The following is a 20,846-nucleotide window of genomic DNA, read 5'->3' as shown; positions in this document are numbered from 1 at the left end:
AACTGCTTCCCATTGTCTGAGACAATGGTGTGCGGGATGCCGAATCGACAAATAATATTCTTCCAAACGAAGTTTGTTACCTTTTGTTCGATAATCTTGGCGACAGGCTCTGCTTCGGCCCACTTGGTAAAGTAATCCACTGCTACGATCGCGTACTTGGTCTGTTCCTTATGCTGGGGCAGCAGGCCGATGATATCGATTCCTCATCGAGCGAACGGCCAAGGTCCACTCATAGGGGTTAGTTCTTCCGCTGACTACCTAGGGACAGTCGTAAATCTTTGACACCTGTCACACTTCTGAGTAAAGTCTCTAAAGTCGGCTTGAATTGTTGGCCAGAAATATCCCTGGCGAAGATCATCTGTGCCAAGGCTCCACCCCCGGAGTGATTGAGAGTTAATAGACATTATTTTTTATATATATTTTTTATATTTTTTTTGGCCAAGGTCCACTCATAGGGGTTAGTTCTTCTGTCGACTACCTAGGGACAGTCGCAAATCTTTGACACTTGTCACACTTCCGAGTAAAGTCTTTAGAGTCGGCTTGAATTGTTGGCCAGAAATATCCCTGGCGAAGATCATCTGTGCCAAGGCTCCACCCGCGGAGTGATTGAGAGTTAATAGACATTATTTTCTTCTTCTTTTTTTTTTTCCCGTGAAATTAAGAAAACACCCACGCAAGTTCAAGGTTTTGCACATTTGAGGAAGACTGTGATCTTCTTCTAATTATTTCACGCTCTTCCTTGTGACATGTGGTGTGATTCACTTGGGCTTTGGATATACTTCAATTTCCGCTCATCTCTAAAACGAGCTGCAAAACCAATACACAACATAGACAGTGCACACATCACACTGCCTCCACATGGTCTTCACACCACGGTAAAGTGTGGTGAGCGCCTCACCACACAATCCACATCCAAATTTGTGGAAATGATAAATAATTACACACTAAGGAATGACCCATTTGTCAGTGAGAATCGTCTAATCTTCTCGCCTTCGTTAGCATAGCTTTTCACGTGATCTCTCTGTTACACACAGTACTTTGATTTCTTTTGCAGTAGTTTTCTCTTCTATCACTCTGTTTCCAAGCTCTAGCCAGTAGTTTTGTCTTCAATCTTCCTGTTTCCGAGCTCTCCGTTATGTTCAGTACTTTAATTTCTTTCACAGTAGTTTTCTCTTCTATCATCCTGTTTCCAAAGTCCCTGTTATGTACAGTACTTTGATTTCTTTTGCAGTAGTTTTTTCTTCTATTACTCTGTTTCGGAGCTCTGTTATTTACAGCGCTTTGATTTCTTTTCCCTGCAACCTTTGCTAGCATGGATTTCTTGAGTCCGGTTGGTGAGCTATTTCTCTTCATCTGGGGTCCTGTTTCTCGACAAATCAGTTATCTCAAACGCCTTAATCACAACATGGAGAAATTGACGAGCGAAACCCAAGAACTTAAGTGCAAGCGTGATGAAATTCAAGCCGAATTCCAGGCTGCTATATCAGTTGGAAAAAATCCCGTACGCCAGGTGGACAATTGGCTCATTGAAGTCAGCAATATCGAAACTCAAGTTGATTCGATGCTATTGCAGTTTAGCCGAAGGAGAAGCAGCTGCTTGAATTGCTGTTCCGCCGATCACTTGTCTCGCTTCAAATTGGGTAAAAAGGTCGTTAAAAGGCTCAAAGATGTCCAAAACCTCAAAGGGAAAGGAGTCTTTGATACCGTTGCTGTCAGCCCTCCGCGGCCTCGGGTTTTAGAGATGCAAACATCATTACCACGTGGACAACAAAGCACGTCTGAGCAAACATTGGAAGAGATATGGCAATGCTTACATGATGAGGAAAGCAGGATCATATGTGTGTTTGGGATGGGTGGAATCGGGAAAACCACTCTCATGAAATCCATAAACAATAGGCTCATTGGGACCCATGATTTCGATGTTGTGATTTGGGTGACTGTGTCTAAAGACCTTAATTTGGGATTAATCCAAGCGAAGATTGGGAATAAGTTGGGAATGATATTCTGTGAGAATGAGGAGAAGAGGGATAGGTTATTTACTCGTCTGAAGAATGTGAGGTATATGCTCATCTTAGATGATCTTTGGCAATCATTTAGCTTGGATCAAGTCGGAATTCCAAAGCCGGACGAAGAAAATAGATGCAAGATTGCGATAACCACTCGATCAGTTGCAGTGAGTAATGCAATGGAGGCTGATAGAAAAATTAGAGTGAAGACTCTTACAAGTGAGGAAGCGTGGAATTTGTTTTGTGAAAAATCTGGGAATGTGGTTCTATCACCCGAGATTCGACCAGTAGCAGAGAAGGTTGTGGAGGAGTGTGGCGGATTACCACTTGCAATCAAGACAGTGGGACGGGCTATGCATGGTAAGGATAAGACAGAGGTGTGGCAGAATGCATTGAGGGGTTTGAAAGGATCAGCGCCAGAGGTTCCAGGTATGGAAAGAGATGTGTTTCTTCCTTTGAAACTTAGTTATGATTGCCTAGAAGATGATAAGATCAAACTGTGTTTCTTGTATTGTTCGATATTTCCAGTAGATTATGAAATAAAGATAGATGAAATCGTAACATACTGGGCCATGGAAGAAGGATTGCTGGATAATGTAAATAACTTGGAGGAAGCATCAAACAAGGGGCATGATATCCTTGAAAGAATCAAGGACGCGTGCCTCTTGGAGGAAGGGCATCGAGGTGACAAATATGTTAGGATGCATGATTTGCTCCGTGACTTAGCCATTTGGATCACATCACCATCGTCATCATCATTATCTTCATCATCATCGAACCAAGGCTCAAAATTCCTAGTAAAAGCTGGAGAGGGACTAGTTCAGCCACCAGAAGAAAAAATGTGGGAAGGGATCGAAAGGATTTCATTGATGCGCAATGAAATAAAAGAATTCCAGATTAAGCCCAATTGCCCTACCTTGATCTCCTTATTCCTCCAAGGCAATGGACAATTGCATACCATTCATACTAGCTTCTTTGAACTCATGCCAAAGCTTCAGGTTCTTGATCTAAGTGATACTCGCATCGAATCACTTCCGGCTTCGTTTTCATTATTGGGGAATCTACGTGTGCTCATTTTAAGATCTTGCATGCATTTAGTCGAGGCACCACCACTGGAACTGCCAAAGCTTGAGGTTCTTGATCTAAGTAACACTCACATTGGTTCACTTCCAGTGTCATTATCATTACTTGTGAATTTAGGTGTACTCATTTTAAGATTCTGCAAATATTTACTAGAAGTGCCGCCACTGGAACAGCTAACGAAACTCCAACTTCTCGATCTGTCGCATTCCAACATCAGAAGCTTGCCTCAAGGAATTGCAAACTTGGTTAAACTAAAGCAATTGAATCTGTCACATATGAATATTCTTGCTGAAATTCCCCACAATATCATATCCAAGCTATCTTGTCTGGAAGAACTAAACATGTTGGGGCTGAAACATGCAAATGGAGCTATTCTGCGGAAGGTAGCAACCTTTACAAGCCTTACTTCCTTAAGTATTGACGTACCTGATTTTCATGGCATCCGGGCAAATGATGCACACCATTCAAGGTGGCCGGTCTTAAGAGAATTGAATGTTCACGTTGGTTCGAAGAACTTTTGGTTTGCAGATTATGATAAGCAGATGAACATCTGTGGTTGTGACTATTTCCCCCATGGGATTGAGGAGTTGGTAAAACAAGCTGAGTTCCTACGTTTCGACGGATGCACAGGTATAACATGTCTTTCTCGATTAGTAGGTGGTTCGAAGAGCTTAAAATGGCTTAAAGTCATTTTATTCAGTGGACTGGAATGCATTGTAGACTGGAGAGATTTGAGAGATGATGCTTTGCAATGTTTGGAGCAGTTGCTTCTCCATACTTTACCAAACTTGGAGAAGGTATTCAATGGTGGAATGCCACCACAACATACACACCTTCAGCAACTAAGCCAAATAGTGGTTGTAGGTTGCCCCAAGTTAAGGTGCCTCTTCTCCTCTTATATAATAGAACATCTGCATCAGTTGGAGGAACTTCAAGTAAGAGATTGTGATGGAATGGAGGAGATTATAGAAGGTGATATGCTGCCAGAGAATTCGCTCCCGAGATTACGCTTACTATTGCTGGACAATTTGCAGAAATTATCAAGCATTTGTATCCCACATTCTTTCTTCACATCTTTGAAAGTGATCCGTGTAGTTTCATGTCCTAAGCTAAAGAAGCTCCCACTCTTGTGCTCTAGCATACAAGAAATACAAGGACAAATCATAGGTGAAAGAGATCAATGGTGGGATGGATTGGAATGGGAAGATGAAAACTCCAAGTCCCTCTACACTAGAATTTATGTGGAGCCTCAGCCCGACCAACGTAAGAACTTCCTTTTCCCCCTCATCATGGAACAAGGGAACATGGGAACACCATCTTCATCTACATGAGAATTTACAGATATCCAGCCAAACTATACAGTATGCTACATTTCTCTTTTATGTTCCCTGTCGGCAGTCAGGAATTTTGTGAGCCCGGTTCTCGAATTTGGGGTGTGACATTCCCGCCCTCTTGTTAATGTAATATTAAAGGCCCGTTTTGATATCAGCAAATAAGTTACTTTCTTTTCTACTTACAGAAGTAGATAAGTAACTTATTTGAGATAAGTAAGTTTGGTTCATGATCAATTATATAAGTAGCTTTTTTTTATTTTTTATTTTTAAAGTTAATCACTTCAATTTAATAAGTAAAAATCAAGATAAGCTACTTAAGGCATAAGTAGCTTATCATAAGTAACTATCAAAACACCCCCTAATTAAAGCCTGCCCATCTTTTTGAAAACAATCTACAAACTTGTGTTTGGATGCATCTCTAGTGGTCTCCGGATTGATACTGCTCCTTGCCGCAATGTCTTCTAAAAAATTATGCAGATCCAGATCTCATGTGTTCCACACCGCAGGAAATTAAAGGTAGTGATTGAGTGCCTCACCATTAAAAATTCCAAAGGGTGCATCGTAAGGTTTTATTAATGTTTATTTGCAATCCAACCTGTTGATAATGTCAAAAGTATCTGGATGAGGGGGAAATACAAAGATCAATTTGATCAAAAACTTTTGTGGCTAGTCTCACAAAAACTTTTTAATAGTTATTCATCACTATTTCCATTAGTATGGTTCACGTGAGATTTGGATCTTGTTATGAGTTGGGATAAAATCCTAAAATGAGATGGAAAAACAGATGTATAGTGTGGTATACAAAAAAAATGCATCAAGATGGGGTCCACACGGTTAGGATAACAGCAAGTCATGTGCGTGTTTTATCCGTGACGTCCATCCATTTTATCATATATCATTTTAGAATATGAGCCAAAAATGAGGCAGATAAAAAGAAATGGACCACTCTAAAGGAAACAGTGAGGATCGAACGTCTACTGTTGAAAACTTTTTGAAACCATGGGAAATTTTTATCCAGCTGATATTTGTGTTTTCCCTCTTACTCCCACAATCCAGGTCCTACCACTCTACCACTCGCCTCAATCCAATTGCATATTGACATATGGTGCTCCGTGGGCCCACCATGATGTATGTATTTTATCTAGACCTGTACATGGACCAAGTTAGCTCGGTTAACTCGCCCGACTCAATTCGACTTGAAAAAGCTCGATTCTACTCTGTTCCAAACGGAGTTCGAGCCTAGTTGAGCTGATTTTTGGAGCTCAAAAAAAATAAAAATAAAAATCGAGCTAAGTTCGAGTTTGTCTAAGCTCGAATCGACTTAGATCGAACCTCAACTCGAATCGAACCATTTCGGTGACTTGGTTATTTTGATATTGATGTTGCTCACCGAGTGTTGGATGAAATGACTCAATGAAGTGTTGTTTTGGGTGCATACATTCCTCGTGGGATCGGTTGGTGGTGAGGAAGGTATGGATACGAAACAAATCACTACAAAAAAGCCATTAAATGATAAAACTACCCTCGTATCTTGATTTTGATGCTGCTTACCGAGTGTTTGATGAAATACCTGTAAACTGCCACCGTTGTTTTGCATATTGTGAGAAATTGTAGGTGCACTCCATGCGTTTGAGAAAATATTGCACAGGCTCAAACTCGGCTCGAATTGGCCCGAGCTGCTAACTGAATTGAGCCGAGCTGGCCAGTCAAGCTCGAGGACCGAGCCAAGTCAAGTTCGAGCTGGGGTCAAGCTCGACTCGGTTCAACTCGTGTACAACTCTAACTTTATTCATGGTGTCTATCTATTTTGCCAGCTTATTTTAGGGCATGAGCTCAAAAATGAGGCAGGCCCAAATCTAGGTAGACCATACCACATGAATAATGGTAATAGAATGCGCACTGTTTACAAATCCCTACAGCTCAGTGTAATGTTTATTTGCTATCCACCCTGTTGTTTAGGTCACACAGCCCTAATGGAAGAAAAACACAAATATCAGCTTAATCAAAAAGAAGTTTTGAATGATGAGCGTTCAATCACTATTGTTTTCTACAGTGTGGTCCACTTAAGATTTGGATCTAACTCATTTTGGATCATACTCCAAAATGAACTGGAAAAATGGATGGACCGTGTGGATAAAATACATACATCACGTGGGGCTCGCTGAGCTTTTCTAGTAGCACACAGGGTGGGTTTCTGCGTCGCGGATTGGATACTGATCCTGTCAGTAACAATGTTGATCTGTAGGCCCCACCATGATGTATGTATTTTATCCATGCTGTCTATCCATTTTTCCAGCTCAGGTATGAGTCCCAAAATAAGGAAGATTAAAATCTCAAGTGAACCACACCTAGATTTAATGGATTACTTCCACTTTTATTTGGCCTTTTTTTAGTCTAGCCATACTGGGAAGGTATCTGTGCGACGTCCACGGCCTACATAATCAAGTGTGGAGGGCTTTTCACTACACAATCGGCGTCCAAAAGCCTATCCACATCCCAATTCAAATGATAAGTATGTAGTAATAAATGGCCAACTTGCCAGTGGAAAATTTAGAAATGGACTGTCCAAACTTCTTGCGTTTGCTAGGTTAGTTTTTCTTGTTTTAGTATTCTCTTCTATCGCTCTGTTTCCGAGCTCTCTGTTATGTACAGTACTTTGATTTCTTTTGCCAACCTTTGCTAAAATGGATTTCTTGAGTCCGGTTGCTGAGATATTTCTTTCAATTTGGGGTCCTGTTTCTCGACAAATCGGTTATCTCAGACACCTCAATAACAACATAAAGAAATTGAGGAGGGATACCCAAGAACTTGACTGCAAGTGTGATGAAATTCAAACCGAATTCCAGGCTGCTATTTCTTTTATTACCTCAACCATATCGGTTATGCAGGAGATTGCAAGATCTTTGCATGAAAGAATGGAAATGACAAAATTGCCCTCATAAAAGGCTAGATACATTCCACTTCCATTTTCAAATAAAAAATCATGCTCCCTCTCAGTGACTAAATGTAGAGGCAAAATGGGCCAAACACCACTCCCATTATTAATAGCAGAAATACGAGAAATACTTTGATACTTTGGCAAAGTGTCATGGATGACGCATTAGTAGTTGGAAATTGTCAAATACCCACTTGATATAAAAGCTCCCGTTATTAGAAGATGGTATATCAATGTATATCAAGGGATTTTAACATTCCCTTGCACGTGAGGGATAGAACTCCGCATAGAGACACTCACACTCACACCATAAACACACCATAAACAATGCCCTCAAGGGGAAAATATATTATGGAGGCATTTTTGCATCTTCGAGGTTCGAGTACAATACATTTTGTTCTGGGACCATGTCAAACAAACTAGTTATTCTAAAAGCTCAATACCAAAATGGTACATATCTTTCCACTATAAGTGTTACGAAAGATATTGTGTTGCAACCATCTTCCCTCATCAACTAATTCAAGGGGTCGATAACCTAGTCCATTGGATAACCAAAGACTCTCCCCTATTACCGTACACATACGTTGCATCTTTCCCAACGGCACCTCATCCTCATATGCATTGTCTTCATATACACCCTGATCCATATCTCAAGTAGTAGACTGAGAGAAGATACCTCGTTTCAACACCTGTGGTCATGGTATTGATTCCCAAGTGGGGGTGGCTAATAGTGGAGTGTGTACTGACACACCAACAAACTAACCCAAAAAAAAAAGAAGCATTGTCTTCATATTTTGCGTCCTCTTCAAATTTGTTTTGCATATGGTTGGGAGTATCTTCAATGTATTCTCCTTAATCAAATTTACTGTAATTGTGGACTGATGTTCAGGACAATGAAATGAACGACGTCCCGATTGCCCACACTACACATGAAAGGAGTGTTGCTTTGTCCTATTTTGGATGCATTAGTCCCTCGCACATAATCACTTCCCCTAGGTTGGGCTTGGCTTTATTATTGGACGTTGGCCCATTGTCTCTCAGCCTATGGAAACCCTATGGTTGCCTTATGTAGAAAGTTAGCACGCCGCCCCATCATTGATGAGGCCCTCGTGGGGCACCAAATCTTCTCCCAAGTCCCTAATATATTACCTCATCGGCTTTCGACGCAAGTGTATATGTATCATACATTTTAAAAATATCATTGAAAACTAATTCATTTTGGATATATGGGTTAAGACCATTAAGATATTTTGAAATATTTTGGTCTTCTTACTTATGAAACCTTACCCATGATGTCAAGGTATGAAACTCCTCAATGTATTCATTTACCGACTTATTCCCTTGATGTAACTTGTGACATTTTTGATAAAGGTCACGGCTGTAAGTCGCAGGTAACAACTTCCATTTTAATTTTAATTATTTTTTCATCTTTTCCTAAGAGTTTATTTTCTCATTACCTTGACAGATTTATTCGACTTGAAGATCATCCCACCATGCTAACGTGTGATCCTAAAACTTCACACCTACTAAATTCACATTCTGATTATCTGCGACTTCCTTGTATTCGAACACTTTTTCCACCTTAGTCAATCAATGAAGTCGTCAATATAAAATCGGCCATGAAATTTTAGAATTGCTCCCTTAATTTTGGGGTTTATAACATGTTCTAACAATTGAATGATCAAATCATTGGTGTCTTCATAAACCATGGTCTCTTGTAGTTGGTTAGGACTTTGGTAGGGACCTCCCCATACGTGTCCATGTGATCTGATTTCAGTATCTGGATTCCCTCCATGCTAGAGCTCCCTCACTTGATTAGTGAGGTTGCCTATCGCATGTGTGAGTTGATCTACTTGCTTTACGAGTGTGCAGATCAAATGGGTTACTTAGCACAAATTATTCTCTTATCACCTCTTTTGATGCCATTAGGAGATGATGTAGTGTATTGTAAAAAATTCTCAAAGACAACCTGCGCTGGTACCAAAAGAATATCATGTCAAATAACCACTTGATCTAAAACTCGAGCTATTAGATGATGTCATATTAATGTATACCAAAGGACTTTAACATAAATTATTGAGAAATTGAACATGTAGCATACAAGTAACTCAAATTAAATTGACCATGCAAACAATGAGTGCCAATTTTGATGTATTATAAACTTAAAAATTATTTTTATTTAGTTATCTGACTATAAGATTACTAGACATTTATTCAATGATTAAAAATAAAATATATTCAATGGTCTTACTTCAAAAAACACTGTATAGATAGTAACCGAGTAATCATGATTCCACAATCTAGTAAGCATAATTTGAGTTAGTATATGCCATATGTACCATTTCCAAGGGTGCGTTTGGTAAAACTTAATTTTGTAACATATCCCTTAAAAATACAATTTTCTGTAATTTTGGTAATAATTCAGACTGTTTGGTAACCAAAAGACATTACACGCTTAATTGAAAAAATAACTTGAAATTTGAAAATTTTTTAATCACTGCAATTTGGCTTAAAACTTATTAAGAAAATCGGTAATTAAGTCATTTTACTTGGCAAGATTTCCTAAATCCACAGACTTAATTGCCAGCCCATTGTTACGTACGTGCCTTAAATCCACGCCATTCAACCATTTTGATAGTTCATTTTAGGACATAATCCCATAAATGAAGCTGGGTCAAGTATTAGGTGGACCATACCACATGAAACAGTCGTGATTGAATCCCACTGTTAAAAACTTTATGAAATCCAGCGGAACGTTAGGTGCCATCCAACCTGCCCGGATATTAAACCATCCTGACATAGCTCTATGGGTCCCACCGTGATGTATGAGTTTTATCCACGTCCTCCCTTAAGTTTTTTAGATCATTTTAGGACATGGGTCTTAAAAATGAGGCAGATCCAATGCTCAAGTGGACCGCACCACAGGAAGCAATGGTGATAATGAAACTCACCGTTGAAGCCTTCTTAGGGGCCACCATGATGTTTATTTGCCATTTAATCTGTTCATAAGGTCATATAAACCTAGATGACTAGATGAAGGGAAAACGCAAAATTCAGATTGATCCAAAGCTTCTGCCGCTTACAAGAAGTTTTTAATGGTGGGAATTCAATCCTCACTGTGTGTTCCACTTGAGCCTTATATCCGCCTCATTTTTTGGTTTCATATCATAAAATGATCTGGAAAAATGAATGGATTGTGTAGATAAAACCCATACATCATGTTGGGCCCCACGGAGCCCTGCTTGGACGGATTAACGTCCGGACGGGGCAGGACGGAATCGGATCGGCTGGTGTACCACACACCAGCTATGTAGCTGGTGTAGATACGTATCGTGCGAAGACGAGCGCCGACGATCCTCGAGATTAAAGAGGTTCGAGATTAAAATATAATTAAAGAGGTTCGAGATTAAAATATAATTAAATATAATTATACAATAGTGAAAATTAAAGAGGTTCGAGATTAAAATATAATTAAATGAAAAAACATCCTACATGAAGAGTTGGACTTGTAAATATTGTTGAATAGATCGATGTTCAAGTATAAACATTAATATGCCTTGTATAAATGTTTTGAAAAAATAAATAAATTTGCATGGGGGTAGAGTTAAGAGCACTGGATTATAAATGACTTGATTTGAAAATAATTTATTAGCTTTATAGATTTTGATGTCTATAATATATAGAACTTGAAGGGACATGACGTCCTTCCAAGATATAGAAAAATGTCGCTTCAAAACATTCAAATGCCCATTCGTGCATAACAATCATTTTGCTATATATATATATATATGAATGTGGATGACCATTTACTTATGACAGTTATTTTAATCTTTTTTGAACAAGGATAATTAAATGTTAACAAAAAATTGTTAACACATAGTAATATATATGCAACTGCCACATAAATTGTAATCAGGCCAACTGCCGCTATATGTATAATTATGTGTCAGACACACTTAATTAACACTGTAGCATAAATGACTAGCTAAACCTTAGATGTGAATGAATGAAATTACTAGCTAAACCTTTACTTACTCCCTAAGTGCATTATGACTAAGATAAGTCCAAACCAAATATTAAAAAGATTAGAATCTTTAAGCTTCTCGTGGTGATACAAAATGCAAATTACCCCAAAGTAACCTTACATCTCACACCGCACGTGAGGACATTGAATATTTTTAAAGGAAGTTAGGAAGTTTCCATATATAATTATTTATTTACTTTCTAAAAATAAATATTTTATGTTTAAAATTTATTTTTATTATAAAAACACAACTTAAGTCTTATTTATTTTAAGCTACTGCTAGTCATCATTCAATTCCTCATATACACTAAATGAGGTGAGCTAACATGTGATCTTGTCCACCTTCATGAAGAAAATGCTGAGAGTGGTCCCCCATGAAGTAATGTAGCAAGTGACCAAACATGCTGAGATGAGCCATGACCACGCAACCTAATTAATACCTACCAAGAATAACACTTGAAAGGTATTCTGCATTACGACAAAGATATCTATATCTAGGGTTTAAATTCAGGAAATGGACGTCCATGATTTTGAAGGAGCATGCATGGGACATGGACCATATGGCACACATGGTGAGATATGAGGACTTAAAATATGGACATTGTTGTGATATGTCTTAAATTTAAGTCCTTTCGCAACTGGGATGATGTGAAAGGGTCCCTTCGCAACTGGGATGCGAAAGGGAAGTTGCCTAAACTATAAATAGGTATTCCTAGGGCTTTTCTAGGGTATGAGAAATAATTTTAAGACTTTCTAAAGGGGTTCTAGGGAAATCAAAGGGTGTAGTAAGGGTGAGATTCGAGGTTGTTCGAATCGGGTAAGTCCTCTCTCTTTACAATTTCTATTTTCATAGTGGAGATCTGTCGCTTTGTGTCATAGTTTTTTTCCGAAAGGGTTTTCCACGTTAAATCTGTGTTCTCTTGTGTGTGCTTGGTGTCATTGTATTGCTATCCTAGATCTAGATTTGTGTGATTCCGCAGCAAAAATCCCAACAAGTGATATCAGAGCTATCGTTGGGGCACAAATCTGAATATGAGGGATTAGTAATAATGACGAGCACGAGGTATGAGATTGAGAAGTACTCATGAAAAAATAATTTTGAGTTATGAAAAATCAAGATGATGAGTTTTTTAATCAAGCAAGGCGAAGATGGTGCTCTTGAGGAGCAGAAGTCTACTACGACTGATGATGATTGGAATACTCTTGATAAGAAGGCTTTATCATCGATTCGTTTATGTCTCACGGATGAGGTTCTCTACAACGTCATGAGGGAGAAAACATCGGCTAAGTTATGGGTGAAATTAGAGGATGTCTATGCGAAAAAATTCTCTGAAAATCGCATGCACTTGAAGCGACAGTGGTATAACTTCAAGATGACAGAGGGTGGAGATCTGGAGGCTTACATCAGCAACTTTAATAAATTAGTTTGCAAACTGCTGGATATGGAGGAAGTGATGAAAGATGAAGAACAAGCATGTATGTTGCTGAATTCTCTTTCGGCGTCGTATGAGTCATTCAAGGACACTATGTGCAGCATGAATAAAACCCTGAGTGTTGACACCGTTATCTCGGCCCTTCAAGGGAAGGCTATGAGAAAGATAAACGGCGACATGGGGACATCTTCTGATGCACTGTTTACAAGGGGTAGGAATTCTGAACAAGGTACGGGTTCTTCAGGTTCTAGATCCAAATCCAAGGGCAAGGGCAAAGGAAAGGTAAAGTGCTAGAATTGTGGGAAGGAAGGACATGTGAAGAAGGATTGTGAAAATCCAAAATCGAAGAGAGAAGATTCTGAGGGTTCATACAGGGAGGCCAATGCTGCTACGTTAGATGGATCGAGTGGATGTGATGGTAATATTTTGTCTGTGTCTACTATCAGGCGGCCATACGATAATCGTAAGGACAAGTGGATGTTAGACACAGGGGCATCTTTTCATATGACTCCTCATCAGAGTTGGTTCACCTGCTACAGGGAATGTAATGGTGGATAGGTATTTATGGGCAATGACACTGCCTGTAAAGTTGTGGCTGTTGGTTTGGTGCGCATCAAGATGTTTGATGGGGTGGAGCGTACCTTGACTGATGTCAGGCACGTTCCTGATTTGAAACAGAATCTGATTTCTCTTGGTGTACTTGAGGTAAAAGGATATAATTACACAAGTATTGATAATGCTCTTAAGGTGTCTAAGGGGGCACAGGTAATCATGAAAGCGCAACAACTTGGTAACATGTATAAGTTGATCGGGAGCACTTTAAAAGGTAGAGTTGCAGTGGATGTAGCGGATTCCACCTCTGCATGTGTGTGGCATGTTGGGCATGGCCACATGAGCGGGCAGGGCAAGAAGGCTGAGACGCGCAGACAGAGATACAGAGCAGGTGGAGCAGCCACCTGTGAGAAGAATCACACAGCATGATCGGAGGATATCGGTAAGGTACATGGATGACTCCAATATCACAGGAGATTTATCTTCTATTCAGATGGTTCTAGGTGAGCCTGGTGCTGAGAAGTGAAAGGTGACTATAGGCGATGTGATGGATTCGTTATACCAGACCGACATATGGGAGCGGGTGGAGCTTCCAGTGGGCCGGAGAGCGGTTAGATGCAGGTGGATCTTCAGGAGGATACAGCATAGATACAGGGCGAGGTTGGCAACGAAGGGTTATGCTTGGAGAGAAGGGATCAGTTTCTCAGAGATATTCGCGGCGATGGTATAGCAGGTATCTATTAGATCCGTGTTGGCGCTGGTTGGCCAATGTGATTTTGAGCTGGAAGAATGGATGTGGAGTCTGCACTTCTGTAAGGGAAAGTGAAGAGCAGATCTACATGAAGCAACCAGAGCAGTTCGAAGTTAAAGGGGCTGAGAAACGACTTTGCTGAAGGTCGTGGTTCGACCTGTTGCCTAGGCAGTGGTTTGATTCCTTCATGGTGAGTCAGGAATTGATGACATGTAGATCGCCAATTATGACATGTCTGAAATCAATATACTGAAGACTCGGTTAAGTGAGACATTCAGGATGAAGGATTAGGGGGTTGCAAAGATAGTTATCGGTGTTAAGACTGAAAAAGGAGTAGGCTTTGGTAATCACAGGAGGAATACCTTCTGTGTAGGTATTGATCAAGGATGTGATGGGCCAGATAAAGCTGGAGAGCGTTTCCTACATGTCTCTCCTCAAGTTTTCCTCAGGACATGTCCTAAAACAGATGAGGAAAAGCAGGATATCTCATGAGCCTTATTCGAATGCAGTTGGCAGTGTATGCCATGGTCTGGATTAGACCGGTTATTTCACAGGCTATCAGTGTTGTGAGCAAATACCCCGGTAAGTATGGGTAGCGGTGAGATGGTAAGAAGACTACGTCTTTCCTTTTGAGAAGACAGGAGTAAAGATTATTGGGCATGTGGATTCTTATTTAATGGACATGCTCTCCTAGATCGTTCCTGTAGAGAAGTTCAAGGTCTGTAAAACTTCTCTGAGCTTGGCGATGGTGTAAAAGGAAGATGGAGTGTGTAAGAGAAGCTATGATGTGATGCAGAAATAAAAGAAGAGGTTCAGAAGCTACATGGTTGAAGATTGAATACATGGTGGAGGTTGTTGCGATATGTCTTAAATTTAAGTCCTTTCGCAACTGGGATGCGAAAGGGTCCCTTCGCAACTGAAATGTGAAAGGGAAGTTGCCTAAACTATAAATAGGTGTTCCTAGGGCTTTTTTAGGGTATGAGAAATAATTTTAAGGCTTTCTAAAGGGGTTCTAGGGAAATCAAAGGGTGTAGCAAGGGTGAGATTCGAGGTTGTTCGAATCGGGTAAGTCCTCTCTCTTTGTAATTTCTATTTTCATAGTGGAGATCTGTCGTTTTGTGTTGTGGTTTTTTTCCGAAAGGGTTTTCCACGTTAAATCCATGTTCTCTTGTGTGTGCTTGGTGTCATTGTATTGCTATCCTAGATCTACATCTGTGTGATTTCGCAGCACAAATCCCAACAGACATGATCTCTTCTTTAATTTGGACAATGTATTATTGGGTTGTATCTGTTGAAATACAATTGTTGTAGGAATAAAGAGCAAAAAGCTTTTTCTTCAGAGGTGGGTGGTGTTGCCAACATCAACCCTAGCTGTGGGTGGCCCTTTGTGATGTATATGTTCTATATCCATGCCGTCCATTTGATTTGCTAGCTCACTCTAGGGCATGAACCCATAAGTGAAGCATATCAGAATCTGACGTAAGGAGAGATGTGATAAGGTTGATTATTATCTTCTTCTAGGGATAACCACTCTAAATCCACGGAGTGTTTTGGACTCCTAATAGAGCTTTCTAGACTCCTGACGGAGCTTTCTCGAATCATTGGGGGATAAAAGTAGGATTAATTCCTAATAAATTTAAAATAACTTAATTAGGGGTGTACATCGAGCCGAACTGAGTCGAACTGGGCTCAACCCGGCTCGGTTCGGTCACCAGCCAAACCTAGCCCGGCCCGGTCACCGGGCCAACATGTCCCACCCGAACTCGGCTCGGTCGGCAATCGGGTGAGTTCAGGCCGAGTTCGGGCCAGTTTCGGACCTTACAGCAAGTTCATGGGAAGGGCTTTGACAGGTAATTCGCATCCCATTACAAGGTCCTCGATCAACGGTTTAAATAGTTGAACTATAGACTCCACAAAAAATCTAACTAGTCAGGACATTATAATTCCTTTTTGTATTTAGATGAATCTAGGCCGTTCAAGTTATACGTCTCATTACAAGGTCCTCGATCAACGGTTTAAATAGTTGAACTATAGACTCCACAAAAAATCTAACTAGTCAGGACATTATAATTCCTTTTTGTATTTGGATGAATCTAGGCCGTTCAAGTTATACGTCTCATTGTGGACAGTGAATAACATGAAACATATCAAACTATCCAGGCTATCCAGTAAGCGGCTATCAAATGAATGGTTAAAATGTATATGTAAATGACCGAATCGGGTTTCGGACCGAGTCGGGCTAAACTGGGACCTGTTTGAACTTGGCTTGAACTCAGTTTCAAGTTGAAGAAAATGGCCCGACGTCCCAGACCGAACTCAGTTCCGAGTCGGGCCAAGTCGAGCTTTTTTGGGTCGAGTCGAGCGAGTTAACCGGGCTAGCCCGGTTCATGTACAGCCTCAAACTTAATTGATGATAGAATAAAAAAAAAAAAAATTACAACTCTTTAAATAAGGAACCCAAACTTGGGATGGAGTTTTAGACTTAAACTCTAACTCAAACACCCTAAAAATGTGACTTATTATAAATAGTAAACTTATTATTTATAGATGACCTTTATTCTTATTAGATTTCGTGGTTTTTCGTCAAAAATAGTAAGTGTCCAATTTGGCCCCACCAAGTTATTGTCCTAACTTTTCTAAGCCCTTTCCATGTTGGGCACGACTTGTACAACTCAAAGGATCAAAAGTTATAGTCAATCTAAAATTTATTATTTATAGTAAAAACAAAACTAAATAGGACATTTAATAGTCGATCCGATGGAATCTCACAAATCTGCTGTGGCAAACTGAATGTAGTGGGGTTAGTTAGCTAAAGTAGGCCCTCCTACCTTAAAATCATATACAATACATAGAAAAACTCATCCCGTCCCGTTTGCAAGATATGACTGATTTAAGGTTCTAATGGTCCAGATCATTTCCGCCTTCGATTGGGCCTTTTCTGGTCCATCTTTGCCATGAAAGTGCTTGCAACCTGCTTTAATTACATTAGAATCTCAAAGTGGATAGTGACACTAATCAATGATAACTTTCTATAGCGAACTATAAAATTTAATTATTTGCCATGCATCCAAATTGTTGTCGAGGTTAATGAGTACCAGATGAAGGGAAAACATAAATATCATCTTGATCCAAAGCTTCCATACCCTAAGAAGTTTTTAACAGATGGCATTCAATCACCATTGTTTCCTGTGGTGCGGTCCACTTGAGCTTTTGACAGCTTCGATATAAAACAGATACATCAATATGACCCCATAGTGCCCAACACATCACAACAACATGGCTGGGTGGTCGGGCAACACCACCAAGCTACTTGGTGTAAGGACTTTGTTGGGCCCACCATGAATTTCACATACCTGCATCCGACACAGATCAGGTGGTGCTGCCAACACCATCCCCGACAGGGGAGCGGATTAGCTAGGTGTTACCCTAACCATGTGGGACCCACCTTAATGTATGTGTTGTATATCCATGTTGTTCATCTGTTTTTCCATCTTATTTTAGAATCCAATCCCAAACCTTAAGATGATCCACATCTCAGGTGGACCATACCACTAAAAACTGTGATGAATGGCCATTAAAAAAAATTATGGGCCACAAACATATTGGATCAAGCTTGTATTTTCCCTTCATCAAGGTCTTCTTTGCATTATCAGAAGGTTGGATGGCAAATATACATTAAGAAAACCTTCCGATGGGTTGAAATTTTTAATGGTGAGGCACTCAATCACCACTCTATCCTGTAGTGTGGTTCACCTGATATTTGGATCTGCTTAATTCTGAGACCATGTGCTAAAATAGTAGGACAAAAAAAAAAAAAAAACATAGCCTGAATAAGCTGAAAACAAAACCATGTGGACATGCATGAATAGTGAATACATTGGTCAGGGTCTCCATTGATTTAGACTATTGGTTTTGTCCAACATGCATTTCATGGCCTACCATGCAAACATCACATCACATTACAATAGCTCGACTAATATTAACCATCAGATCAGTTATCTTTAATTCTGACACTCAAAAGGTTTTTTAAACAAAACTAGGTTCAATCAACAATTCGACGTACCTCTTTATTACTAAAGAATCCGTTTCAGCTACCATCTATCAGCAGCACACGTGGAAAATCAGACTAGCCATCTAATTATCCCTGTTTTGCATGGGAAATGTTAAAGAATACAAATCCAATGGGACGATCCTCACCATCCGATTAGTGGTCCCCAAAACGAGGGGGCCTTAAAAAAAAAAGGAAATTGGATCATTAGTTACACATTCATCCGCTCGTGGTCCACGCCATGAACATCTCTTTCAGCCAATAAAATAGCTTTAAATTCAACAACCTACCTAAAATTAATAAATAACACGTGTAATAATCTGTGCCATTCATTATATAGTACAGCTGCGAACATGCCATACAAAAAATTAAAAAAAAAAAAATAAATAAAAAATCAAGGCAGCACAGTGATGTATGTGGCTTAAATCTATACCTTCCAACCATTTTGAAAGCCCATTTTAGGATGGGCAGATCCAAATCTTATGTGGACCATACCACAGGAAACATAGTGATTGAATCCCCACCATTAAAAACTCCATGGGGATTTCCGGAATATTTATTTGCCATCCAACCTGTTGATATGATCACAAAGATTTGGACGAAAAGATCACACAAATATCAGCTTCATCCAAAACTTTTGTGACCCACAAGAAGTTTTTAATGGTCGATTATCACTGTTTTCTGTATTATGATCCACCTAACATTTGGATCTGCTTTGTTCTTTGGATCATGCCCTAAAATAACTTGGTGGATCCAGGGTCTCACCTAATCCGCTCCCCACCCAATGTTGTCAAACGTTCTCTCTCTATACATGTGGCCATATACATCCCTTAGGTCTTATTCTCTCTCTCTCTCTCTCTCTCTCTCTTTTTACCCTGTCCAAAAGTATATATCTCTCTCTCCCTTCCTGTCTCACGTGCATTGACGTACCAATTTCTAGAAGCGGATTGGCTGGAGTACCATATGCGTGTCGTGCGAAGACGAGCGCTGATGCTCTTCGAACTCTGAGTTGCACGAACGGTTCAAAGGAGATTAAAATTACATGGCCCCACGATGATGTATTTATTATATTCAAACCGTTCATCCAATTTTCGAGATCATTTTACAGCATTATCCAAAAAATAATCATATCCAAAGATCAACTGGACCACACCACAAATAGCAGGGAGGATAATGATTTTCACCGTTAAAAAATCGTAGCACCCACTATAACGTCTATTTTCCATCCAATCTGCTCATTGGGTCCAAAAGTCCTGGATGAAGAAGAAAAACAAATTTCATATTAATCCAAATGGATGGACGGTTTGGATATAACAAATACCTCATGATATGATCACAAAACTTGCTGACGTCAATACACTAGCTAGGTAGCTAGTGTGTGGTACATAGGGCTGTACACGAATCGGGCTAGCCCGATTAACTCGCTCGACTCGGCCCGAAAAAGCTTGACTCAGCCCGACCCGGAACTAAGTTTGGGTCGGGACGGGCCATTTTCTTCGGCCTGGCCCGGATCTAAAACTGAAAGACCATGAAGGGATGGCCCATACCTGGCCTATATATATATATATATATATATATATATATATATATATATATATATATATATATATATATATATATATATATATATATATATGGAAATGGTACTATACGGTCGAGTGAATGCAAGCTTAATATGACAAATTTGAAAACTACACCATCATGATATATATGCTATATCAACATCGTCTATTCTCTTGGACAGATCATTTTAAGTCATGAGGGAGAGGGGCCGTGCACCATTAAAACATTCATAATCATTTTTTGGGCTCACCGAGATGTGGTTTGCAAATCCAGCCCATCCATTATGTGTGTCCCACTTGCATGAGGGTTCAGACCAAGTTTCAGCAGCATTCAAAACTCAGGTGGGCCCTACCAAGTACTTTTATATATTTTAACGGTGTCTTCACATGATTTTAGATGGTATGGCCCAACTGAGTTCCGTATACGGCTGATTTTTGGGATATCCCATAATTTAGAGGGGACCCATCAACTGCATGGTGTTGATGGTCGACACGCATCATGATGGGGCCCACACAGCTCGACTTCACGGGAGCTTATAGTGAGGTCAAGTGCATAGTACCTTTTCTCATATATATTTTCCCTAACCATTTACAGCAATCCAAGTCGGCCAAATCATGGATCCCTTTGTAGATGGAGCAAAGTCGCAAAAATCAATGACAAATGCCCTTCCCAAAAATTAAGGCCGTTCAAGTTACCTGCCAAAGCTCTTCCCATGAAGTAGATGGGGCAGAGTCAAAAAATCAAGGACGTCCAAATCGTGGGTCTGAAATTGGCCTGAACTCGGCCTAAACTCGCCTGATTGGTAACCGAGTCGGGTTTGAGCTTGACATGTTGGCCCGATGGCCGGGCCGGGCCAGGTTCAAGCTGGTTTGGTTGGTGACCGGGCCGGGCCGGGCCGGGTTGGGCCCAGTTCTACTCGGTTCGGCCAATGTACACCCCTAGTGCTACACTAGCCAATCCGCTTCCCCGATTTCCATGTTTCGTGAAGAACGGGGTGTAGACTGATGGCCTCGTTTACAATGAAAACCTTGCATGGCAAGTTGTTTGCATGTAGTTTAGACTGATGGCCTCGTTTACAATGAAAACCTTGCATGGCATGTTGCTTGCACGTAGTTTG

General features: G+C 40.1%; 1 protein-coding gene across 1 annotated transcript; it reads left to right on the top strand.

The window, feature by feature from the left end:
* The first annotated feature begins 1,312 nt into the window (after window positions 1-1,312).
* Window positions 1,313-4,420, top strand: LOC131249813 (probable disease resistance protein At1g61300). Its single transcript, XM_058250569.1, has one exon. The coding sequence runs from the start codon at window positions 1,313-1,315 to the stop codon at window positions 4,418-4,420; it is 3,108 nt and encodes a 1,035-aa protein (XP_058106552.1).
* Window positions 4,421-20,846: the final 16,426 nt, after the last annotated feature.

The sequence above is a fragment of the Magnolia sinica genome, chromosome 6 (genome assembly GCF_029962835.1).
Source record: "Magnolia sinica isolate HGM2019 chromosome 6, MsV1, whole genome shotgun sequence".
NCBI classification, from domain to species: domain Eukaryota; kingdom Viridiplantae; phylum Streptophyta; class Magnoliopsida; order Magnoliales; family Magnoliaceae; genus Magnolia; species Magnolia sinica.
Note: the sequence above shows the minus strand (reverse complement) of the source record. Positions and strands in the feature narration are given on the sequence as shown.